The 25,976-nt window shown below is 38.0% G+C and overlaps 6 protein-coding genes across 6 annotated transcripts; 2 read left to right on the forward strand and 4 right to left on the reverse strand.

Annotated features, from left to right (window-relative positions):
• The first annotated feature begins 930 nt into the window (after positions 1-930).
• LOC149386780 (Protein kinase superfamily protein) lies at positions 931-3,252 on the forward strand. The gene has a single exon (XM_089626064.1). It carries the CDS (start codon positions 1,105-1,107, stop codon positions 3,070-3,072), a length of 1,968 nt encoding a protein of 655 aa, XP_089482190.1. The 5' UTR covers positions 931-1,104; the 3' UTR covers positions 3,073-3,252.
• Positions 3,253-4,422: 1,170 nt separating this feature from the next.
• LOC149386781 (basic blue protein-like) lies at positions 4,423-6,169 on the reverse strand. The gene is made up of 2 exons (XM_089625861.1): positions 5,836-6,169; positions 4,423-5,023 (listed from the first exon to the last, which is right to left on the reverse strand). Exons 1-2 carry the CDS (start codon positions 6,008-6,010, stop codon positions 4,695-4,697), a joined length of 504 nt encoding a protein of 167 aa, XP_089481987.1. The 5' UTR covers positions 6,011-6,169; the 3' UTR covers positions 4,423-4,694.
• A 152-nt stretch (positions 6,170-6,321) lies between these two features.
• LOC149386782 (Tetratricopeptide repeat (TPR)-like superfamily protein) lies at positions 6,322-8,726 on the reverse strand. The gene is made up of 3 exons (XM_089625859.1): positions 8,133-8,726; positions 6,786-7,876; positions 6,322-6,684 (listed from the first exon to the last, which is right to left on the reverse strand). Exons 1-3 carry the CDS (start codon positions 8,705-8,707, stop codon positions 6,500-6,502), a joined length of 1,851 nt encoding a protein of 616 aa, XP_089481985.1. The 5' UTR covers positions 8,708-8,726; the 3' UTR covers positions 6,322-6,499.
• Positions 8,727-9,323: 597 nt separating this feature from the next.
• LOC149386783 (GAG1At protein) lies at positions 9,324-10,314 on the forward strand. The gene is made up of 2 exons (XM_089625534.1): positions 9,324-9,516; positions 10,047-10,314. Exons 1-2 carry the CDS (start codon positions 9,378-9,380, stop codon positions 10,145-10,147), a joined length of 240 nt encoding a protein of 79 aa, XP_089481660.1. The 5' UTR covers positions 9,324-9,377; the 3' UTR covers positions 10,148-10,314.
• Positions 10,315-10,621: 307 nt separating this feature from the next.
• MGT1 (magnesium transporter 1) lies at positions 10,622-13,725 on the reverse strand. Its single transcript, XM_089625532.1, has 7 exons — positions 13,552-13,725; positions 13,346-13,392; positions 12,063-12,665; positions 11,603-11,731; positions 11,202-11,537; positions 11,071-11,118; positions 10,622-11,004 (listed from the first exon to the last, which is right to left on the reverse strand). The coding sequence occupies exons 3-7, from the start codon at positions 12,657-12,659 to the stop codon at positions 10,774-10,776; spliced, it is 1,341 nt and encodes a 446-aa protein (XP_089481658.1). The 5' UTR covers positions 12,660-12,665; positions 13,346-13,392; positions 13,552-13,725; the 3' UTR covers positions 10,622-10,773.
• A 3,382-nt stretch (positions 13,726-17,107) lies between these two features.
• On the reverse strand, positions 17,108-18,199 carry J8 (Chaperone DnaJ-domain superfamily protein). The gene is made up of 3 exons (XM_089624939.1): positions 17,854-18,199; positions 17,686-17,754; positions 17,108-17,578 (listed from the first exon to the last, which is right to left on the reverse strand). The coding sequence occupies exons 1-3, from the start codon at positions 18,064-18,066 to the stop codon at positions 17,375-17,377; spliced, it is 486 nt and encodes a 161-aa protein (XP_089481065.1). The 5' UTR covers positions 18,067-18,199; the 3' UTR covers positions 17,108-17,374.
• Positions 18,200-25,976: the final 7,777 nt, after the last annotated feature.

Here is a 25,976-nt window from a genome sequence, read left to right on the forward strand (position 1 = left end):
ATATTATCTCATCTAAAATCTCTGTCCATTTGAAGCCAGCAAATTCAGAAAATTAAATTATTCATTTTTACTGGTCAACTTTTTGGGGAAACACTAAATAAATGCAATGGTCAGAAGAACCAGCCATGCATTTCTTAACATAACTTGGAAACTCGCCATTTTTTTTTCTTTCAGGAAACTGGGACCCTCAATTGTAGAAAGAAAAAAGAAAAACAGCTTTCAGAATTTAAGTTTATATCATTTCAAACATCGGTTTCTGTCTCTTAAAATTCTAGAAGAGACAAATTAATTGCAGCTGAATCAGGATCTGCATTTAAAACTTCGTTTATTTATTAAGGGAATTATCGTTGATTATACGTAGTTGTCTATATCTGCAACTCTACACCCATATGGGGAGGACCAATCAGAATAACGTTTAGTGGAATCTCTTTGACATCTAATATAGAGAAAAATAATTATATATGCAAATGAAATCACCGCTAAATAAATCTCAGCCAATGCACGTGCTTTTACTACAAACCATAGCGTATAAAGAGTCAAGACAAAACCCTTGTCTTTCATATATTAATTTCAATAATAATAAATAAATAAATAAAAACTACCAACCTTTACCTCCACAACTGTGTTCCAATCCTTCCAAGTTTCAACTTTGCCTCCAAATTTATATTTATATTACTATCAATTTTTTTTTTTGTAAACTGATATTAATATCATAATATTAATACTTTAACTATTTTCCTTTTTCTTTTGCATGATACTTTATTTTTTGTGTGCAGAGAGCTTTTTCTTTAGTCAAAAGCGTCTTGTTGTGACCTTATTATATATATCCCTCCCAATTGATCTGCTAATTATCACAGAATTTAACTCACTGTTCAAGAAAATGTTAAACCCCAAAAAGAAAGGTACGTAATTAGCAAAACAATCTTTGTTTTGAGTTATATATCCAACTGTAAAGCAAAACAAAATAAATAAATAAAACTTGGCATTGGATTCTACCCAAAAGAAAAGAAAAAAGAAAATGTTAAAACAAAGAAAAAACAAGTTCCATTACTAGAGAGCCTTAACCAAAAACCGAATCCCAGAAACTGAAAACAAAGATCGATAATGACTTCAAGGCCTTTCCCTTCGAACCCCAACGCGACTCTGTTGACCAAAACCAGAGTTCTGTTCATAGCCGTAACGATCTCAGCTTCGCTCGTGATATTAGCCTCGATTCTCTACTTTCTCTACCATCTATGGCGTTCCGTCACGATTCACAGAGCCAAAACGATTCCGTTGATCGATTCCACATCGCCGCCATTGAAACTCCAGGCATTCACTTACAGAGAGCTCAGGATCGCCACCGGTGACTTCGACGCCTCCAACGTGATCGGAAAAGGCGGTTCGGGCACGGTGTTCAGAGGAGTCCTCGGCGCCGGAAAGTCAATAGCCGTGAAGAGACTCGATACCGTCTCGGAGCAGAGCGAGAGGGAGTTTCAGAACGAGCTTCAGATCCTCGGCGGACTGAGATCGCCGTTTCTGGTGACTCTGCTGGGATTCTGCGTCGAGAAGAACCAGAGGATCGTGGTCTACGAGTACATGCCGAACAAGAGCCTTCAAGAGTCTCTGTTCGGAGGCGGCGACGATGACGTGTCATCGGAGTCGATACTGAGCTGGCAGAAGAGGTTCGAGATCATCCTCGACGTGGCGAGAGCTCTGGAGTTTCTTCACCTCCGCTGCGATCCGCCGGTGATTCACGGCGATATCAAGCCCAGCAACGTCCTTCTCGACTCCGATCTCCGAGCCAAGGTCTCGGACTTCGGTCTCTCCAGGATCAAGGACGTCGACGGCGAATTCTTCGGCGCCGGAGATAACCCGTTCAGTCAAGAGCTCTCCGGCAACTTGACTCCCACGCCTCCTCCTCCTCCTCCTCCACCGGCGGTGGTCAACGGGGAGGTTGACTTCTCTCTGGCGCTGCAAGCCTCGTCGTCGTCGAAACACAGCCGGAGCTGCAGCCACAATGTGAAGGCGCCGCCGAAAGGGAAGGAGGTATCGGTTTCCGGCGGAGATTGGGATCATCAGAAATTCGTGCCGTACGACGGAAACGACAACCGGAACGAGGAAAACGACAGCAAAGAATTGGACGACGGAAAACAGTGGGGAAAGGATTGGTGGTGGAGACAAGAAGGCGGGAACGAGCTCTGCACCAAAGACTACGTCTCCGAATGGATCGGAACTCAGATTTGCCCTAATTCTTCAACCAGACCAGAAACAACAGAAGATCAAGAAGAAGAAGAACAACGAGAACCAATTCACTCCGATCATCATCACAGCATCGAGGCCATGAAAACGACGGCGAAGAAGGGTCGGAAGATGCAAGAGTGGTGGAGAGAAGAGCACTTAGCGGAGCTCAGCAATAAAAACAAGATCAAGAAGAAGAGGAAGAAGAGGAAGAGCAAAGCCGTAGCAATGAAGGTGATCAAGAGGAGCCTGAATAAGATGCTGGGGCGGAGAGAGAAGAGAGGAATCGGCGGCGGCGGCGAGAGCGAAGAGCAGAGCAACAACAACATCGGAGAGTTCAGCTTCCGGCGGGGGTGGAGGAAGAAGAGAGACGACGAGAACTCGATGGGATCGGAGATGCTGAGCAGCACCACCAGCATGAGAGGCACGCTCTGCTACGTGGCGCCGGAGTGCCAGCTGGCGGAGAAGGCTGACGTGTACAGCTTCGGCGTGCTGGCGCTGGTGATCGTGTCGGGGCGGCGCCCGCTGCACGTGCTGGCATCGCCGATGAAGCTGGAGAAGGCCAACCTCGTGAGCTGGTGCCGCCACCTGGCGGCGGCCGAGAATGTTCTGGAAGCCGTCGACGAGAGGCTCCGCGGCCGCTTCGACAGGGAGCAGGCCGCCCTCTGCGTCGCCCTCGCCCTCGCCTGCCTCCACCGCCTGCCCGACCTCAGGCCCGACGCCGCCGATATCGTCAGGATTCTCGTCGGAGACATGGATTTGCCGATACCGCCGCCGCCCGATTTCTCTCCTTCTCCGCCGTCCAGGCTCTACTCCACCAGAAACCACAAGTCCACTCCAGACTCTTTTTAAGTTTTTTTTTACTATAACCGTTTTTTATATATCTCTTGCTGTGTAGTGTGTGTATTGTATATACATCAATTGTAATATTTATGTGATAATTCACTGCTCAAATGTCATGTTAATTACTACGTTACTGTTCTTTCTGATCTTATCTTTTCATTAACAATAGATACAATTTGATCCTTCTACGGCCAAATTAACTCTCTCAATTTTTTTGAAAGCTTTTCTCATCTATTGTGTTTTTTTTTTTTTTTCTTCCTTTGGTAATTACATGCAACAAAAAAAAAAAAAAAAAGTTATGACTGGTGGCGTGATATTATTATGTCATTAAAATATAGGCAGTAGACCAAAATATTCTCTAGGGTCATCATAACTGAAACTATATTACAGAATGTTTTGGCTTTATTACTCGTACACAGCCACGGGATTGGTCCACAGACGGAACAATCGTATTCACGTCAATGAAGTTTTGTCAATATTCAACATTGATGAGACCTCATGCGAGCATGCTCAATTTGATGATTTATTTACATACATATTATTATTGGTCGACTGGTCAGAAAACACTAAAGTCGTAATCACCGGCCAATTTAAATAGTAACTGAAAGTAAGCAACACTAAAGTCGTAATCACCGGCCAATATATATATATTAGAAAACTGAGAGTAAACTATTGAATAGGTGAATTTATTTATTGTGGCTTGTCAAAAGAAAAAATTAGCGTAGAGGAAAGACCAATGCTATTGATTTCCGGGACAATCTTTTACTTGAATAAATAAAGTTCAAGAAGCTATACTTTTTTTATGTCTCCAATTTATGCTGTTCAACACATTTTTAGTTGACCTAATATTATATACATTGTGTAAAATACTCAGATACTCAACAAGCATGTAGCTAGCTGTAACGACATCGATACTTTTTTTTTTTTAAACATTAACGATCGAAATCGATGGTTGGTGAGAATAAAAGGACGAAGAAACATTTTTATTCACCATTTTGTCTTGCATGAGGAATGGTATATAGCCTATAGTCCAAAACTAAGAAGCTCAAGAACCCCGAAAAACGACATATTCCGAACGACATTAGAATTTTTTCAAGCGACAACTCATCACAACCAATTTTAAACGACATGAATTGATATAAACAAAACCTAGAAGAATCCCTGAAACAAAATTGCTTTTAAATCAACTCTGTCATGTCTATGTATGGCCCAATGGAATTAACTTTTGCACCACAATTTATTTATTCTTTTAACAAATTGGCATATCTACATGTGTAGCTAGTAACCAAATTTCTTTACATATAATTTAACATTAATTTTGACTAAATAACTCGATAATAATTCAAAGTGGAACATAAATTTTACCGCTTTAAAATAAATGGGACAACTTCGCCCAAAACATCAAAATGTTACTCTTTCACAAATGATAAAAAGATGAACGACACTAACATGCAATCACTTCATATTATAGAAGCAACGCAGACAAAACACTACAAGTAGAATGAATAAAGCAACCAAACCCAAGGATAAGAAGAACCCTCGGCAACAAAATGGTCAAAGAATCAAGACACAACAAATCATCTCACACACACACATACACTTGTTCTTCTTCTTCTTCGTCGTCTAAGGTGTCAAAACCCTACAAAAGACCCGGCCAAACCCAAGGCCAAGGACACAGCAATGGCTCGGAATCGAGGCCGAGGAATCGCTGCATCGGAGGAATTGTGATTTGCGGGGGAGGAGGAAGGCGGCGGCGGCAGAGGGTGGACCACGACGGAGACTTTCATGCCGTTCTGGCACTGCCCGTTTCCGCCGATGAAGAAGTACCTCTTCGCTTTTGTCAGAGGTATAAAATCCTTCCCACTTGTCCAGTTCCCAAATGACCCTTCCGTCGTGCAATTGTCATATCCAGTTTGGTTCACTTCGAACACATTGTACTGATTCTTCTGGTACCTAAATGCTGTCCACACCAACAACAAAATATATATACATTTTTTTATTTATGGAAATCACTTCAGAAATTTAGTATAACGGAACTGAACTACACTGTGTCAAATTGGGATCCTAGTAAGTAGTAACTCATCAAAGGCTCTGCCTTTTGCCTTATTTTTGCATTGGGTTGCTAGTAAGTGATCAAAGACTCTGTGTTTGGGCATTTTTTGCGTTGGGTTACTAGTAAGTGATCAAAGTCTCTGTCCTTTGCCCTTTTATGCATAGGGTTACTGGTCAGCTAATCAAAGAAAGAAACGTTTTTTTTTTCTTGTACTTAAACTGAGGTCTATTAGAGCATCTTTAATGGTTTAGCTAAATGTATTAGCTCTATTTGTCACATAGATTTTTCTAGAGCTAAATAGTTAAACAACTAGCTTAAATAAACTAATTTGCTTAGATTTGCTTAGTTAAATCAATAGCCAATATGCAAAACAATAGTTAAGCAACTAGCTAAACATTTTTTATATTTACAAGCAAATCCCTACAATTGTTAAGCAAGAAACCATTAAAAATGCTCTAATACTGAGATGGTGAGCTTGGCTTTGTGTCAAGCTTGTGAAGATCCAACTTTCAAGGGTCTCTTTTTCAAAGTTTCCAACTTTGAGTTGGATAAAGCAAAACAAAACAAAAAAAGTTCCTAACTTGTGTTGCGTGGTGAGCTAAAAAAGGAAAGAACTTTTGTCCAGTCAAATTAACACACGGTTGGACCAGATCCAACGATACACAAACAAACGAGACATTTCATTTCATATCTAGAGAGAGAGAGAGAGAGAGACTTACAGATAAAATCACCGACATAGAAAGTGTGGTTTTTAACCCAAGAAGTGTAGTTGAGGCCAGGATTCCAACCCTTGTTGGCTCCAACAATGTGATCTGTTGCTGATACATCATGAGGTAATAATATCACTACCACTACTATGGACAATATGAGAGTGAGATTCACTGAGCTTCCCATTTTTTCACTTCTTTCTTCTGAAGTTTGTTTCTCAATTTTCTCTCTCTCTCTCTTTCTCTTACTTTCTTGGGAGCCAAAAACAGAATGGAAAAAAGAATTCCTGTCCGGATAAGTATGAAATAGATAGAGAGAGAAAGCTGGAATCTTTGCTGACCTTGGTTGAATGGAAGAGACACTTCTTGAAGGAGCTATAATTGAAATGCTCAATCCAGCGATGTATGTGGGTGGGTCCACACACACAGCACGGATTAATGGTCCCACACTACTATAATAAACATAGAATATGATGAGGATAATGAGAGAACCGCATTTATGCTCAGATTTGAAATTTTGAATTAAAGCAGACTCAAGTTAACAATTCATTTATTATATAAGACTTGAGAGCATTGTTTTGTTACCTTTTAATGGCAGTGATGGATTATTGTCGTCAGGCACTGTTATAAAAAATAGTATCCTGACCTGACTAGGAGGCTTGAAATAAGAAATCTTCTACTTTAGATTTGAGTTACAATGAAATTCAAATTTCTCTAATCTATCTGTTTTTGGGTATCTAATCCAGGCACATTGCTTAAAAGTTAAAACAACACCCACTAATGTGGGACTTTCTCTATTTAACATGCTTCCTGATGTATAAAACAGGAAAAAACCTTTCATATTGGAGGATAACACAAAACCTGCTTGAAGAAGAAAGAAGCACTTTATTGTCTGGTACTAAAAAGTTGACTAACATGTTAAGTTACTCCCATGGCTATGATAGTTTTGCATTCTCGTTAACCTTTTCGGTGTCCCTTTCTCGGCCTTGCTCGCTTTTCTTTTGGATCCGAACCGCCTCTCTCTTTTGAACCTGATTTGCTTCTTTCTTTTAGACCCGAACCGCTTCGTTCTTTTGGACCAGAACCGTTTTTTTCTTTTTGATCAGAACTGCTTGTTTCGGGTACTTTCAGGAGAATATTAAGCTTAGGATCCACAACAAAGCCGTGTGATTTCATCGCAGCCAGAATCTCTCTGGCCTTGATTAACGATCCACAAGTTTCCAGACCTTGAACCATAATCGTGTAATGACTAGAATCAGGAACAATCTCATAACTCGCCATCGCTTCCCATATCTTCATCGCATTCTCGGGCTGCTTCGACACGAATAACTTTCCGAGAACCGCGCGGAACGTTTCTCCGACGGGACCCAAGCCGGAATTCTTCATCCGAACGAGAATCTCGAGAGTTTCCTCGAACCCCGAGGTCTCGAGAAAGGCATGGTAGGTCTCGATGGTCGGGTCGATATTCTCCCCCGTCATAGTCGCCAACACGTCTCTCGCCTCGTCGACTTTTCCCGCCTTACACAGAGGAGTTATCATCGCGTCATACGTGGTCGAATCGGGCTCGAAACCCGACTCCCTCATTTTCTCCACCATCTTGAGAGCCTCCTTGTGGCAATTCTCACGAGCCAGCACCGAGACCAAGGAATTGTAGACCTCGAAACCGGGGACCCATTTCCTTCTCTTCATCTCGTCGTAGAGCCTAAACGACTCGAAGAGATTCCCGAGCCTCGAGACGCACGAGATCAGATGGGTATAGCTCGTCGCGTTCGGCAAAAGACAGCGCTTCGGGATTTCTCTCCAGATCCGCTTCGCTGCGGCCAAATCGACGCAGACGTTGCACCAACCGTCGAGAATGATGTTGAATCCCTCGGTCTTGAGTCGGAACATCTTCTTGTTCTTCAGCATCAACTCCTCGGCTTCGTCGATGTATCCGTGTTTGCACAGAGCCTTCAGGGAAGCGTAGAACGCTTCTCTATCGGGTTTCATGTTGAACTTCTCCATAACTTCGAACGTCCATATTGCCTTGCCCGGATCATTCGCATTTGCGTACCTGATTAAACAAACATGATATTATCCAACATAAATATTCCAAGAAATCAAGTACAATTCTTTATGGATCATTATAAACAAACAAAATCTTATCTTTCATGATTATAAGCTAAGAAAGAAAAAGTGCAAATCTTTTACTTCTGAACAATAAGCAATGAATTTGGTGTGACTCACCAATCGCATTTTTTTTTTGTTTATATATACATAAACTATCTTCCATGATTATACAAAGAAAGAGAGTACAAATCTTTACTGACCTATCGATCATGATAAGCATAGCTCGTCGAGTGCTCAACGAGGAGTTGTGTAAGTCTCGGATCAAACACCAAGCGGTGTTGAACTTCCCATGATTTCCCAAAACCCATATAATCGAATTCCAAGCTTCTTCGTCACCACAACAACCCAATCTCTCGCCCAACTTGAAAGCCAGAAGCGCGAGTTTCGCGTCTTCCTTCAACGCCCATATCGCCGAACGAACCACTTCCGGGGTTGCCTTAAGACCCGAGCTCTCAAGAGCAGAAATGGCTTCGTCTTCTGTGGAGAGACCAGAGACTCTTTCGATCGCTCCGAGGAATTCGTTTCGAAGCTCACAGTCGACCTCATTATTTCCGGGCTTGAATTGGAGCGAGTCGTAGAGATCATGGTGGTGGTAGTGTTGGAGAGTTGAGAAACAAAGGGCTCTCAGAGGAGAATCCCGAAAGGGAACGCCAAGTGTTCGACGAAATGTCCGAAAGAGAGTTTCGTGAAACGTGGGTTGAGAGTAATGAAAAAGCGTGGAGAATGAATTGAGATGTTGTCTCCGAAGACACCTTGCGATTACCAGAAATGCCATCACTTGTAAATCGTAGCAACTGTAAATTCTCATCATATTAGAGAGAGAGACGTATCAAAACGACAACATTTAAAGTTGTCGTTTCATAATTTTTTTCCTTTAAAAAAACGACAGCGCTAGATAGAAACGACAACCTTTAAATTGAAAACGACACGTGTTAAAACGACAACATGTAAACGATGTACTTGAACAGAAACTACACCTTTAGAAAACGACAACCTTTAAATTGAAAACGACACGTATTAAAACGACAACATGTAAACGAAGTACTTGAATAGAAACGACACACATAGAAAACGACAACCTTTAAATTGAAAACGACACGTATTAAAACGACAACATGTAAACGATGTACTTGAATAGAAACGACACCCATAGAAAACGACAACCTTTAAATTGAAAACGACACGTATTAAAACGACAACATGTAAACGAAGTACTTGAATAGAAACGACACATAGAAAACGACAACCTTTAAATTGAAAACGACACGTATTAAAACGACAACATGTAAACGAATAGAAACGACACCGTTTACATAGAAAACGACAACCTTTAAACTGAAAACGACACGTCGTTTTAGTTGAGGCCATCGTATAAGGTCCGAGTCAGTGAAGGAGAGAGAAAGGCCGATTGATTCGTCGCGCGCAGAGAAAGAGAAATCGAAAGGATGAGCGGAAATGGCGGCGGAGGGGGATTCAGGGCGAGAATGAATAACTACTTGTACAGCGGCGACAAGAAACACGTCGCCGGTGGACTCGCCATCATCGCCATTGCCTGTGGAATCCCCTGGTACTTCATGTCCCGAGGTTCGTCAACCCTTCGTATTTTCTCTTCGCTCTCGGGTTTAGGGTTAGGGTTTAGGTCTGTAAATTTCAGGATCGCAAACGCATACACTTTACTTGTTCTTTTACTTGTTCGATTCGAAATTCTTCTATCGTAACAACATGAATTGATTTCCTCGTTCCGGATCATTTTTAATGTTGCAAAATTGAATAAAAACACTTTTCCTCGTGAAAACTCAGTGATCATACGAGAATAATGAATTATACATACACGTATTTGTTGCTAGGCATATTTCGCTTAGTCTGGTTGCTATTATTTGATATCCTGTTTGTCTTTTTCTTCAAGCCGTGGAAATCAAAGTCTTTCTATTTACAATTGAGTGAAGAAAAAAAGGCAGTCCTATATATATGCGTGGCTTATGTTACATAGAATAGAACACATACGTTTGTTAGGTTTTGAGTCAGTTCTGTGACAAAGTTCAGTGTGGTTGATGGATCATAATACTCGGGTTCACCGATATATCTAAGTCTAACTGAAGTGAGTTTTGTTGCAGGATCTAAGCAATTATCTCATCAAGATTACTTGGAAAAGGCAGACAAAGCACGGAGCGCAAGGCTTTCTTCCGGTGCCGCCGCTTCATCACCCGCCAAATGAGTTCCCGAAGATTTGTCGCGTCTTTGTTTCATACATTGTTCATTCTCAATATCAACACAGCAGATTTTGTTAGGGGTTGTTAGTTCTGCTTCTTTTCATGCTCGGTGTCTGTACCAAGCGATTACTTAGTAATAATAAGCTCAATGAATGGTTTTGACTTTTGATTATCAAGTTTTTTTCTTTTTCTTTGCACTCTGAAAATCATGGTTTTCAGATGAACTCTGGTTGCTTTGCTAAAAAAGGATTCTTGGTGCTCAGATTTTTGCAACAATAGCCAAAAGATCGACTGTCATGATTATGGCTTGTCATTTGATAATGGCTTGTGTTTTGATAATGGCCTTTTAGACAGGTTAGATTTGGATCAAGCCTTTACGGGAAGGAGAAATGCACTTATGCTTAACCAAGCCCCATTCTTTTTTGCACTGATTTTCATGGTGTACTTGTGGACTAGCAATTTTAAACACTCAATTCAAATATTTAAACCCCTCCAAAAAAAGGCTTACATCCCCAAAATAATATTATTGCACTGAATACGAATTGTACAGAAAATTTATATCTTATGCTTTTTTTTTTAAAAAGAGTCTTCTTCTTTTTTTTTCCTTTTTTCTTATTAAAATTTAGTTACTCTACAATGGCATGAGTCTTCTATGTTTGAAGAACCAAATAAAGGCACTAAATATGGTGAAGCCAATAACCCCCGTAATCACAAGAACCCACTTAAACGAAGAAGGCTCATCGAACATCGGAATTGGGAAGTTCATTCCGAATATTCCGGCGACCACCCCGAAGATCGCCACTACAAACGTCGCCGTCGTGAGTAGAAGCTCAAATTGAATAAGCTGGTTTCTTACATTATCCTGTACACAATACTAACCCGTGAGTTTCCGAACAAGAAATATCATAGGCAGAGATTGGTTTTATACCAGTTGAATGTTGATGAAATCTTCGGTGTCATCGATGTATTCCTTCAACTGCGACACAAAGACGACGAGAGAAAATCCAATTAGAAGACATGAAATTGAGAAAGCCCGACGATGAGAAGAGACGCACATACCGAGGTCAACTTGTTGAGCGTGCTGTCGATGACAACAAAGTAAGCTTCGAGCAACATCTCGAGCTCTTCGATGCTTTCGGTGTTGCTCTCCGTGCTCTTCGTGCTGTCGTGCCGGCTCCTCGCGATGCTCAAGCTCTTCTCGAGCCTTCGTAATTCCGGCGGCGAAGAGGCCGGCGAAACGGGAGCCGAGACCGAAGCCCCGTCCATCGATTTGTATCCCAACAAAGAGTTATGGTCTCCAAAGAAGGACGATTCCATTCGCCTTTTCTTCTCGGTCAAATACATCTCAGCCATGTCTCCGTCGTCGTCCATGAGTTGCTCTATCTCGTCCCTAACCTGAGAGAGAAGAGAACGTAATAAGAAACTGGTTTTTTATTTCAAAATTATTTGATGTGATGTACCTTCTGAACTCTACGAGTCAAGGCGACAAGTCTGCTTTTCAAACGCCGGACACGTTCCAAGTTTAACGTACTGATCTTTGATGTGAGTTCATCCAACAAAGGGTACGCCTCGATTTCTAATTCCGCTGCCTTCACAGGAAAGAAAGAAACAAAGTAAATAACCTAATACAAGCATAGGAAAGAACATAGAATTGTCTGACTGATACAGAGATTCAAAATTGGGAATAATACAGAAAGGCACTGTCATCATTTCTAATAAGTGTATTCTTTTTTCTTACTTTTTTTTAAATCTTTTATCATTTTTCTTTGTTAATAAAGGTAATAAGGAAAATTTGGTTTTAATTTCCCCTCGTCCTTCTCTACCCCACAAGAATGTTGAATAAACCGAGCTTCTTTTTTCAACTAAGCGGAGAGAAAATCACGACAAGAGTCACGAAATCTTTCACCTAATAATAGTTACCTGGGAATCAAGAAACGTACAAGCGGCCTCGAGAGCGACCTCCAAAGCCCTGAACTCGAAGGGAAGATAATCCGGGGACGTGCTCCCGAAAACGTTGTCGAAATTCCTACTCCCTCGTCTCCGGCCGAAATCGCCGCTGTTCTCCGGCTGCCAGACCTCGCTGACGACGTTGGCGGTGAGTCTGCGCTGAAGCTCGACGACGTACTGCAAGACATAGCTGTCGAGGGAGTTGAGAATCAAGACTTCCTCGGCGGTGATGATGCATCGGATCTGCTCGAGGTTGACCACGATGGCTCTCTCTCTACCCAAGATCGTTGAAGGGTACACGAAAAGCGGGTCGAGGAGGCGAAGATCGCGGGCGGGCAAGTCGCAGCGCCGCATCATCGAGAACTTGTCGACTTCGATGATCTGGGAATCGCCCGAGGCGTCGACCCGGATCCACGACCGGATTCCTTGGCCTCGCTTCTTCAGACCCGACACGTCCACGCTCTGGAACGCTTGCCTTCCCGACCCCAACGGACGGTGCTGCGACGATTCCCTCAGGTTTATCGCCGAAGCAGGCTTCGGCGGAAGCAACCGCTCTTTCAGGTCCGCCATCAAATTCTGTGACGGGCAACCAAAATTATTTGTCTTGCATTAGACTCGGGCTGTGCTTGGAAACTCGGATCTTACGGTGGAAAATGTGATGGGAATCGAATTTCAAAGTGTGATCATGAAAAAACCTAAAAATCCCCCACGTGTGTGACTCTGCTTGGATCTTTAATTTTCACACATTTTTCCAAGGAACATCAAATCTCTTCTTTTTTTTTTCTTTTCTGTTTTTTTTTAAGTTGAACAATTTCCTTCAACTTTTTACACAAATTTGATTTCCCTTAAATTTTCCCCTCGGATTTATAAGTTCCGAACATAGGCTCGTAATAACTTTGATTAAAACTCCCACCCGACTCAGAAACCTTCTATGAAATTTTAAGCTCTTTGCGGAACGAATCCGTTTTTATCTCTGATCACAGTCCTATGCCTACTTGATCTATGAGACCCACCATTAGAGAACAACAAGTAACACAGATCAACCATACGCACACAAGAAAAGATAATCATCAACCTAAATCAAGTCAGGGAAATTTGGTCAATTCTGAAAAGCCTCTAGCAATATTTGTATATAGATCTTTCAGTTTTCTAATTCAGTTCTCAGAAAGAGCATTTCAAATTTCCTTGACATTGACATATACAAAGCTTCGTAAAATCCACACACATGGTCCTAAAGAGCGAAAGAGAAAAATCACCTAGAACAATCGACACCGGCGGTGATAATAGCTAAATGATGGCCGTCCTGCAATAATTATAGATAAAACTTAAAAATCATCCTGTTGATAACGCTTGAATCGGCATAAAAAAGGTCAATTGAACAATAAACTGGATTACTGAGTTAAGGAATGAAAAGAAACCCTAGATTCAAAGATGGAACAAAAGAGCGAGCACGAATGAATACCTGGATGAAGAGAGTCGAATGAAATCGCGTCAAAGGAGAGGTGTTTTAGTGGTGAAGGCAAACATGTTCCACACTTGTGGCGGTTAACTTTGTTTTAGCAATCTATCTCTCTCTCTCTCTCTCTCAACTCATGTCATCTTTTACCTCCCTGCTTTGCTAATCATTTGACCCACTCGTTTTCATTCATTTTTTTTTATATATATAAAAAAAAAAAAAAAAAAAAAAAAAAGAAGTAAATATGTACTACTAAAACATCAATAACATTGAACGTTTATAAATTCCATTTTCTTTCTGTTCAACATTTATCAATTCCATTAAACATTGAAGTTTCAACATAAAATGTAAGAGGTCACCTAAAATGTTTAAGGTCCTATCACTGACTAAATTTGGGTTAATGAAGTCAAGGAAATTTCACATTTTATTAAGACGGAATTCAATTTCTATTAATAGAAGGAAGATTTCCGATCAATAAAAACTAATAAAATTCTATTTTATTTTATTGGAAGTGGAATTTCAGGTTCTAAGATTGGAAATATCATTTCAAGTTTTTTTTTTTAATTATGTTTTGCAAAATAATTAAAAACGGCTAGTTTTTATTGGATAATTGATCTCCATCAGCTCAAAGTCTAACGGTCCACAATTAAAAAATAAAGCCTTTAGTCTCAACAGAAATAACCGAGAGGAATGTTTTTCACTTATTATCGAGTACTTCTGATTTTCTTATGGAATTAGAAGCTCTATTCCATTAGCCACTAGCACGGTAATATTAGTGGCATAAATGTCCTCGAAACCAAAAGTTTTGATTTTTTCGATTACCAGGCATACCAGCATTTGGAGCTTTGTTTATTTTAATTTAAGAGTCTAGCAGTTTATGGTTAATAACTAAAAAGGTTTATTTCAATTCTAATACCTTTTGTTTCCGTAGTAACTCTACATAATTAATAGCAAGTTTTGAGGCACAATTCATAGGGCATTGTAGAATTTTATTTATTGCTTAGATTTGTCAACACTATCGTCAAGCCGCTGAAAAAATTACGATGATAATTCTGTAACAGTCGTCTTTTGTAGAAACGACAAGTACTCGAATGGTGCTAAGCATATGGAAATAAAAGACTTTTCCGTTAAATAAGAAGTACATAAATAAAGGGCTTCAATCAAGCACACTACCACACAAATTTTATAAGTTACTAAACTACTTCAAACTTAATAATTATAGTATAGCCAATGTTTTTCTTTTTAAGAGGAATATCTATTATGATGATGTGAAATATATTTTAAGCATATTACAATTTCGATTATAGCCTTTTGATATTATGGACGATTTTATCTTCAAAATCCACATTTTTCGCTTTCAAATTAAAATCAAAATATTATAAATACTAGGCGATTCAATCTCCAAAATAAGCTCTCTCTCTCTCTCTCGACAACATTTCGTTGAATCACACATGTCTCGCCTAAGCATATTAGCATTGTTCATGGTTCTCCCAGTGGCAATCATATGTATGTCAAGCTCGGCGCCAAGCAAAAAAAGCAACTCAATGGGGCCTACGTACAAATGCGAGACCACTCAATAGCTTCTGGCCAAGTACTAGTTGTTAATTGTCTCGAGCCACCCGTGTGGCATTAGACTTGGGTTGTGTTTAGAAACTCGGATCTTACGGTGAAAAATGCAATGAGGAATAAAAATTCAAAGTGTGGTTATGACTCATGAGAAAACCTAAGAATTCCCCACGTGTACAATTATGCTCAGATTTTTATTTTTCACACATTTTTTTCAAGGAACATCAAATCTCTTTTTTTCCTTTTTTTAGTTTAATAATTTCCCTCGAAATTTTACACAAATTTGATTTCCCTCATATTTTTTAGGGTCAATTAGGAAAATAGTCAACTTAAACGTTTGATATTGCTAAATAGCGAACGTTTAGTAAATCTTAGGTAAATATTTTTTTTTTATGTATTTACAGACGTAACTCTTAGATAAATAGCCACCTCCATATATTAGGTCACGTCATTATTTACGGCTATTTACCTAAGATTTACCAACGTTGGCTATTTAGCATTGTCAAACGTTTAAATTGACTATTTTTCTAATTTTATGTATTTTTTAGGTTCCGAACATATCAGAATAACTTTGATTAAAACTCTTACCGGCTCAGAAACCTTTTATGAAATTTTAAGCTCTTTGCGGAAAGAATCTATTTATGAACTCTGATCACGCTCCTACTATGCTTAATTGATCTATGAGACACCATTAAAGAACAACAAGTAACACATATCAACCATATGCACACAAGGAAAGATAATCATCAAACTAAAACAAGTCATGTAAATTGAGTTAACATGCCCACCTCTCTTTGTTTTTTTTTGGCAGGTTTTGGACAAGCCCGACTCTTTTCAGTAAACGGTCGGGCCGAACTGGATTTGTTGGAGGGCATGAGTTGGGCTAGGATATAGGCCCTCAAGCCTTACTTGGAGCTGCGGACTGAACATGTGGCCCAGAGCTGGCCCAGCCCAAGTGCAACATGGAAGCACAGCCCACTGCCATTACGAGCGAGAGCGAGAGAGAGAGAGAGAGAGAGAGAGAGAGAGAGAGCAATGTTTTTTTTAATTAATTGTTTTGGCGATGACTCAAACTTTCTTCACATTTGAAGGTGGATGCTTACAACTGAGCTAGCTCATCTTGTTTGTATTCATTTAGGTTTGCAAAACTTATTTAAGTCAACGAAATTCAAAATGGAGTTATTAATTTGTAATGATTTGTAAATATAGTAACAAATATGACATATTGTAATCAAGGGGAATTTTTTTTTTTTATGTAACGCAAGGTATAATCGTGACATTGCACTAAAACAGGTGGGACATTTTTTTATATTTTCCCCTTATTTGTTTATACAAATTTTGTGTCGCAAATATTCTTGCCTTACTAGTCCTGTACATTTATTAATTCTACCATTTATTTTTTATAGATGAACTTTTAACATAAAAAAAATACTCGTACGTGTGTTCAATTTCTCATTCTTCTCTCTTTTTCTTCCCTTTCCTTTTGTAGTAATAAAAGCACAACGTTACTTTTCTCAAAAAAAAAAAAAAAAAGCACAACGTTACTCAATGCGTCAACTTTCATATCTTCCTTCTTGAGGGGTAATGCAAAGAATCGTCGAAAGCATTTCGTAAATTCAAGATAGACCACGGTGAAGAAGAGCTGTTCTTAAGCCTCCATGGCTGAGGAATGAAACACTCTTTGGTTGTATCATCCTAAACGTCCATTAGAGTTTTGCAATGTTTCAAGGCTACATGGGTCTCTAAACGACGAAAGTTCAGCATTGAATTTGAATCGCAAAAACAAATGCATTAAATTATATATGGTATTGTGTTGAACATGAATGATTCATGGGATTTAATTGTCAAATATTTCATCTATTTCTATGTCAAAGGTTCTTCTTCTAGATACCCCTTTTAAATCTTCAACGCTTTGACATTTTCATATTCAGAACCAGAAGTCGTGCCATACGTAATTCAAAGGAAATCCATTGAACAAGTCAGTCAAAACTCAAAATACGAAAAGAGAGGCGTCCTCTTACTTTTGATCAATCAGAGGCCAAGCATAAAAAACTCAGCTCCTAAGATAATAATATGTACACAAGGATTATAACGAGACAAAGGATTGAACATTTCTCAATCCTCTACTCTCAATTATTTCTATTTACAAATAGTTTTTTTTTAGGCTTTTCACTTCAAAAAACAGAAAGAAAAAAAAAACCCCCAATTTACATCAATTCACAATTTTGACTTGCCAAACAATCATTAGCAAGAAAAACAAACCCTAATCCCAGCTCCTTCCCTTAGTCCACTCCTCCCAATCCTGATCGTCCATTCCTTTGATCTGATCCCTAATTCCAGCCCCTTCCCATCCCATCCACTCTTCCCACTCGTATTCATCATCGTAAACGCCTATCGTTTGATCCTCAGATTCATCAACGAACGTCTCAAACGCGCTCGTCTCTCCTCTCAAATGCCTCATTACCATCTGCGAAATTACAAAACCCTAATTTATTTCTCCGTTCGTTGTTCTAGCTTTTAATTGAGCTTTACCTCCATAATCACGATTAAGTAAACATATAGTAAAGGACTCACATCGTAAGCTTCATTGATTGTGTGAAATTGAACTCCCGGGTTGCTTTCTCTGCATACATCGGGATGGTACTGAAAGAAATTGAAACGGAGAATCCAAAATTAGTAACCTGATTCGAATCTTTTATGCAAAATGAAGACAAAAAAAAAAATAAAGGACCGAGATCGAACCTGAAGGACTAGCTTTCGAAAGGCCTTTTTGACCTCCGATTCGGAAGCCCCGTGTTCGATCCTCAGAGTCTTGTACGGATCGGATACGGCCTGTGAATAGGAAGCTCGACAGACTCTGATTCTTCTCGGAGCTGTCTTATTCTTTTTCTGGTTCGTCTGAATCCATGGAGATCTGATTTTTCCTCCGATTATCCCAGCGCTGACGGCAGCCATAGTTATAAAGAAGATGAAGAAATCAACTCAAAAGCAAGAAAACTCCTTATGGAATCTCAAATACTCTCTCAAAGCCGTGTTCCCTAATAATTGTTGATGGAAATGAATGAGGGAAAAAGAGTGTTTGGTTTGGTATTTATAGAGAAAACTTTGTGGTTTAATAAGATAAGAGAGACAGAGAGAGAGAGAAAAAAAAAAACTATGGGCAAAATAGCCGTCCTTATCCGGTTTTTCAATTGATTTCGCCTTGGTGATGACGTGTCGCGTCTTTTTGTATCTTTTTCATTATTATTTAATTTAAAAAGCGGTCTTCTTCTACGCCTATCTATCCCATTATTAGTCCTAGTCAGATTTTTTTTAATTAAAAAAAAAAAATTGACAAGCAAAGACTTTCTGCCATGTGTGTTTCTCATCTCAAAAACTGTTTTTTAGTTTTTGAGTTGAAAAAATTGAAAACAAAAATTGAAAACATGTTTGGTAAAGTGTTTTCGGAAAAAAATTTCAAAAAATTTTGAAGTTGTTTTGGAAAAAAGTAAAGAAAACTGAAAACAAATAAAAAGTGTTTTTGAAATTTTTTTTCTTCTATTCTCTCATCTTTCTCGTCATCTTCTCTTTTCATTCTTTCAAAAACAAAAATGAAAACTATACCAAACACTTTTTTTTCAGTTTTTTCACTTTCTCAAAAACAAAAATGAAAACTGTACCAAACAACTTTTTGAAAACAACTACAAAACAGTTTTTCAATACAACTACAAAAATTAGAAAACAGAAAACAAAAAACTTTTTGAGTTAACTACCAAACACAACCTTCGATTTGGATTTTTTTTTAAAGGATTCGGATTTTATTTTACAAATAATATTCTCCTCTTGTTTTGGTTTATTCCTCTTCGCTTATCCGGGCGTTTCGATTTTTTCGTGCTACAGATCTTATCTTAAACAAACTGAGTTACCGCGGATTTATTGTTGATTAACTAACTCATTTCGAAGTCACGCAGTTAAAGTAGGGGAAAAATTCAACTGCGGTATTTTCTTTTTCCTACTAAAGATAAGTTATTTTCGGAAATGGTTTTTATTTTGTTTGAATTTTTTTTTAAATTCTTCGGGGTGGAAAAAGTTGATATATGAAAGGCTATTCTCAGAACTGAAGTATGTGGTGTCGAAGTGGGAAACGTGGCGGTGAATGAGATCAAGTAGATTTATCATTTATGTAATTTATATTTATTTGCTAGCAAAAAAAATGTAATTTATATCTATTAACCGCGTGGCTCTTTGAGTTTGGTTTGGACTTGAAGTGGAGACCAGTAATTACATTATCCAATGGAATCCAATTGTCAAAGAAAAATGAAAGGGTATATTTTTTTTTTATCCATTACTTCATATTTTTACAATTCTATGAACAGCGTTGAATGTGCAACGTGATTTACTAAACACCCACGCGGACACTCCACGCATGCAAGCAGTCACTGCCACGTTTTTTTTCTTTTTTATTACCACAAATCAATTTTAAATAATATAGCAAATATTTATTTATTATCATCTATATATACTATATAGTACCCTTAGCATCTATTGACACGTTTTTGTGTTTGTGAACTTAAAAATTACAATAATTTATTCCAAAAATCAATTGTCAGGCTGGAGTTGGATTTATAAGGGCACAGTAAATAATATCAGCATAACAATCGAATAAACTTCAACCAAAATTTAAAAAATCAAACAAACAAAATGTAAATGGACCAAATCGGTACTGAAGTTTTAAGACCTCTATCTATGCTCTATCCACACAAGTTCGAGATCATGAGCTTAAATTACACTTCTCATTTTAAAAAGAAAAATGATATGGAAATACTTTTACTACTAATCTCATCTAAAATAATATTTTTACAATGCTTCTTACCTAGCCTCTAAAAGAGTTTCTATTCACGAGTTAATGGAATCCCCGGAATATATATAGAGTATATTCTATTGTCTTCTCAAAACGCTCATGATTTGAAGGACCGTGTATATGTAAAACTCTTATTATATTTACATATTTTTGTTTAGATTTTCCGTCTGAAAAAATTGATGGTTTCAAACTCGAGCATTAGATATATATAACAAACACGATCAAGGTCAACATACATTAAAGCGACTAAAACTCATATATGCTATATCCATATATTGAGCCAATTATATCCATTGTGTATAGATAGGAACATCTGAGGAAGCAGAAAACCTCATATTTAATATCTATTTTGTAAGGACTTGCCACCCATCTACGAGATGCACATTGATATAATAAGACATACATTCGAACATTTTTTTTAAAATTTATTTATTAGCCATCCAGATATTTCTAAATGTATCTATTTCAATTTGTGTACTGCAACATGTTGATAGAATCCATCCATCTCTCAAAAAATAGAAACAAAGAGGGGTTTTCCGTGAACAATAACAAGAGAATCAGATTTTTTTTCTTGTCATATTTATAAGATTCTTTTGGGTGTGGATGCCTACCACGTCATCCAACTCATATATTCAATATTTTTTAGGATAATTTATAAGAATCCTCCCTGAACTATTACTAGATTACCGAAGTGCACATTCAACTCGGATTTTCAACAAAAATTACTCTGAACTCCTATATGTGTTCACTTTTGCCCCTTCCGTCAAAGTTTATCAGTTACCATCTATGAGTTTACACAAATTATTATTATTATTATTATTATTATTATTATTATTATTATTATTATTATTATTATTAATAATAATAATAATAAATTAACCATTTATTTATAAAATTGAAAAAAAAAATATTCAACTTCCTCTTTCTTCTTTCCCCGTGTTCAACACAACCAAAACGAAAGCCATGGACGATCCGATAGTCTTCTTCCCATGAACTCCAACTATTGGCTTCATGAAATCCACGGACTGTGATTTCTTCTTCTTCTTCATCGTCTTCCTCAGAATCGCGTCGACCAAATCTGTTCGCCGCCATTGATAAGTTCTTTCCTGGTGGGAAACGCCTCTGGCTTCTCCGTACAGCTCATGAACTCGAGAATCTCCGCCTCCAAAGAGAAATCGGACTCTTCGCCGTCCCAATCTCTGCAACGACGAGCGAATCCGGACCAAGTCTTCTTGTTTCCGTTGGTACATTAATTAATGCCGTGAAACCCTAGCCGAGAAGATTGGGTCTTGTTCTTGTCCCTCGCGCCTGCTAAACCCGGTGGCACAAACCACCGCTCATTGCGAACATAGCCTCCTTGGGGCTTCCCCGGGCTCTGCAGAAGCCATGGACGAGGCCTTGTGTGCCCCTAATCATCTGCACCGCCTCTCTCGTGCGAGCCTCGCGGCAGAGCGAGTGGAGGATCGAGTTGTGGGTGCCCATGTCCGGCTCGACATCGGAGCCCATTGGGACTGGAAACGTCGCCGTGGCTCAGGAAGTCGTATGGTGCGCTTTGCCCAAAAGCTTCCTGGGCAACCCCGAAAAAGCTCGGGAATTCGGACTCGCTGGCACAACGACGACGAGGAATGGCTCGAGGCGGTCAAGGCCGAAGGAGGAGAAAAAGACGGGCTTTTCGACCCCAAGGCGTGGAACTACAAGCCCGCTCCGGCGAGGAAGAATTTTGTGGAGACGTCAGTGAAGAAGTAGAAGAAATAGGAAATCTGGGATTTTGAGCTTGAGGAAGATTATTCAGATCCACTTTTTTTGTAATATATTTTGTAATATGTTAATGTATTTTTATTGCAGTTGCAGTCGTTGATAGTATGTTTACATCTTTATCTCAGCCTATGTGACGAGATTGGAATATCTATGACTGAAATTGTATGATATAAAACAAGTTTAATGAATTTTAAAAATGCGTTGGTGATATTTTGTTATGTTAAGATGCTTGTTTATGAATGAATATGAAATTTAACATGCAAAATAGGTGCTACATTTTACCTTTTTGGTTGGTTTTGAGTGTTGTTTCATTGCTGTTTTGTTGCAGGAAATATGTAATGTATAATGGAAAGAATGTATATATATACTAAAAAAAAATTAAATGTCGAGTCACTCAATGAGAAAGCGACGCCCCAATTAATTTAATTCATGGGCTAGACGTCGCTTATGCAGACAGTGACGTGAGCTGCGTGTTGCTTTCTGCCTAAGTGACGCCAACACATTGTGTGTCGCTTCCGCATAAGCGAACCGTATTTTTTTTCTACAGGAACCTATGTCGCACCCACGTGGAGTATCGCTTGGCCATAAGCGACGCTCAAACGTATGGACGTCACTAGCATATGCGTCGCTCAAAAAGCGACACCCAAAATGTAATGCGTCACTTTTTTAGACGCTAATTAAGCGATTTGTAGTAGTGTTCTATCCTCTCCATTTTTTTCCTCACCATGAGCATTTTTTTGTTGTTGCAAACTTCATGTTCATTTTATTTATTATTAATTTTTAATTCTTTTAATGTTGTAGAAAATAAATAATTTTAAATTAAAAATTAAATAAATTGCTTCTAGCTCTTTATTTATTGTTAGTATAATATATTTGTTATTTATTTAAAAATATGAATATTCAAACTTTTTCGGTATTAAAATAAAATAAAAATGCGTTAGAGGGGTAGAAAATTTAGGCTAAGAATAGAATATGAGCACTTTTTTTATTTTTTAAATATATAAAAATATGATGTTTATTTTATTTAATTTTCCTCATCTAGATGGCTTATATGTGTTTCCATCCATTTCAACGGACAAGTAGTAACGGTGGAAAAATATTGTAACATTGAATATTTTTCCCGCAACTTTTAAATAATAGGTATTGTGGGGGTAGAGTTTGGTCCACTAACAAGTCATATATTGGGCCGCCCAATCCAATATCGAAAAGGCCCATTTAACATAAAATAAAGTAAATAATTAATTTTCGATATTTAATTATCGAATTTATTTAATTATAATTGAATAAAGAAAATAAAATAAATCATTTAGGCCCGGCCCAAATAATCTGACGAGCTCATCTCATCTCCGTAACGAATTCTGACGAAGTTGAAGTCAACATGGGAGATGCAATCTCGCCTATAAAATCGGAGAGTTGACGATTTCTTCCAAGCTCATTCAAACGAGAAGGCGACATGGCAACAAACGAGGCAATGAAGAACGAGGTTGCCAACACGTATCTCTGATGATTTTGCATCTCGTCCCAATATAAATTCCCACTTTCAGAGAGAATTCAGACGTGACTTTTATTATCATTGAATACCCTATCCCTCTATATTTGTACTCGGCCAGTGTATTCAAGATCGAGTTATAAATAAAGCTAATTATTTATATCATTCTCGTATTTATTATCATATAATTAATATTCATTCGCTTTATGAAGTCTTTTTGTGATCCACAATTAATTCAAAACCGAATCAAACACTTACTATATTTTAATTTTTTTTCGTGATTGTTAAGGCTCGGAAACGACATTAACAGGTATTAAATTACAACAAATCGAAAATATTTAGTATTTTTGCCGCAAATAGCTCTTTATTTTATTTTCAGTGAAATCAATAGATTTTTTTTTATGTATATCCCAATCAGTAGTTTTTTTTTTTTTTAATCAATAGCATCCAATCACAAAAGAAAAAAAAAATTCTAAAATACGGGGTGTCCTATAGCCTCATTAATATAATATGTCAATTATTTAACCTTATAATTGATGCTTGATGGTACGTCATAAAAACAAGTTGATGTATTGAATAGGTACGGATTATATGTATATGTTATGTATATCCATATATTAATGACAAGGACTCTCTCCAATTACATTTATATTAGGATATCCTTTATATTAATGCCAGTTTGGTATGTAGTATAATGTTGCCCTCTTTTAAAATTTTACGACAATCTCACAAGTCTACACCTTTTGTCAATTTACCAAGGAAGATCCATATCTATATTACAGTACAGATGATGATGTCAAATTACTCTAATTAAGCTAAATTTTTCCACATCCACCAAAAAAAAAAAAAAAGACTAAAATAATATTTGTAATAGGCATTATTATTGAAAAGAATTAAAAAACATAGTACATCATTTCATTATGGGGTCCTTCCATAGAAATCAAAGGTCCACCCAACTTTTATTGCATATGAAAAAAAAAAACAACAAAAACAAATGGCTGTACAAGAAATGAATGGCTTGTTAGCCGTTACGGTTACGGCAGTTGTTGTTATGGTTGCAACCACGGCCCTGATAAGGATTGGAGGGCTTAGGAAGTTGCGAGCCAGCTGATTTTGGATTCTCTGTGCTCACATAAGTCGGAGCACAGTTGTTTCCATTTTTGCACGACACTACGGCCATTCTCGGCTCAGCCACCATTGCCATCCCCATTATCAACGCCACCAACAACATCGCCCACGCGCCCTTCATTTCTCGTGTATTTTATTTTATTTTATTTTATCGAGGATGAGACGATGATGTAGTGACTATTCAATTCGCCTAGTGCACAATTTATATGGGTGCATCCCTTTTTTTTTAGGTGTGTTATAATTAGTGTGCCGAGTTATTTACCACAAATTTAAGTTCTATTTTGGTCGGTCAAGAACTCTTTTTGCTATTAATATGTATACATATTTAGCCATGATTGTGAGGACAATGAAATATGTTTTAACACTGTTTAATCACAAATGGAGTTGTGAAAGAATCTTTGAATCCTAGTATGAAGTTACAAACTCTCATTTTGTTGCTAAAAACAATCTCAGTTAGAAAATTATATGATGTCTGAATTTTATGGCGAATATTGCGGCCAATGCTAATAATGAATAAACTATGTATATGATAATTATAAACATAATATTTTACGTTTTTTTTTTTTTTTTTTTTTTTTTTTTTTTTTTTTTTTTTTTTTTTTTACTTTTATGAAGAATTTGTATATATGTGTATAGAGTATAGACATATATAGTTTATTCTTGTAAGTATAAAAAAAAACATATATTTTTTATTATTAAAATGAAATTATAAGACTCACCATATTACGAATAAAATTTCTAAAATGTAATTCGAGAATACATATAAAAATTTAATAATGGATTAAATATATGTGGGTAAATAATTATTCTTCATATGGCTATATTTTTAGTGTTGAAAGTACAAAAAATATTATTGTAATGGAAATATTTCTAATTAAAAATAAATATTTAAATTCTATTACCCTCTTCATTGTATTTTTTTTTAATAGTACGGATTTTCCATTAAAATTGTGTAAAAAAAACTCATCAATACATGAGAATAACACCTTAGTACATGGATTACCAAGACCTAAATCGAGGTGAATCTAACACTAACTTCGGTAAAAGATATGTGCAAACTTCCGACAACGGGAAGAATTACAAGCACCAATAGAGCACACAAGAGGCTCGTTAAAAAACTCAAAGAATGACGATGGAAAAATCCAACCTAACTTGGTCCGATAACCACGAATAGAGTGGCTCTTCAACCTGCATAGATAAAAACCTAACAGGAAATCCACTACGGGAGAGTGAACTACGGCTAATCCGAGTCCAACACAAAACAAAGCATAGCAAGAAAAAGATAGGTCCATGCCAACATAAAAAAAAAACAAACTAAAAAAAAAAAACTAAAACAAACTAAAAAAAGGCGAACACCCGCACCCAAGATCTGCAGCGAGCACGGCCGTGTCGCGAACGTCGACGGGCCACAACTGTCACTCGGCATCAAGCTTCGATGGCTCGAACCCGTGGCACGGAGCACCTCCAGCGATTCCATCCGAAAGGGACCATAAGGATCGGGGTCGACGGGACCATGTTGGAGCTTCGGATCTACACACGAGAGGGTGGGATTCGCTGTGCACCTCCGAAAAACGCTAGTCCACACCGTTGGGGCTGAACCGGTGCCGGGGACGTCGACCGCAGAAGAACTCCGGCTTGGAGAACCTTCGC

Source organism: Urtica dioica, chromosome 9 (genome assembly GCF_054948205.1).
Source record: "Urtica dioica subsp. dioica isolate 48M chromosome 9, U.dioica_male_clone48M_v1_H2, whole genome shotgun sequence".
Taxonomy (NCBI): Eukaryota; Viridiplantae; Streptophyta; class Magnoliopsida; order Rosales; family Urticaceae; genus Urtica; species Urtica dioica.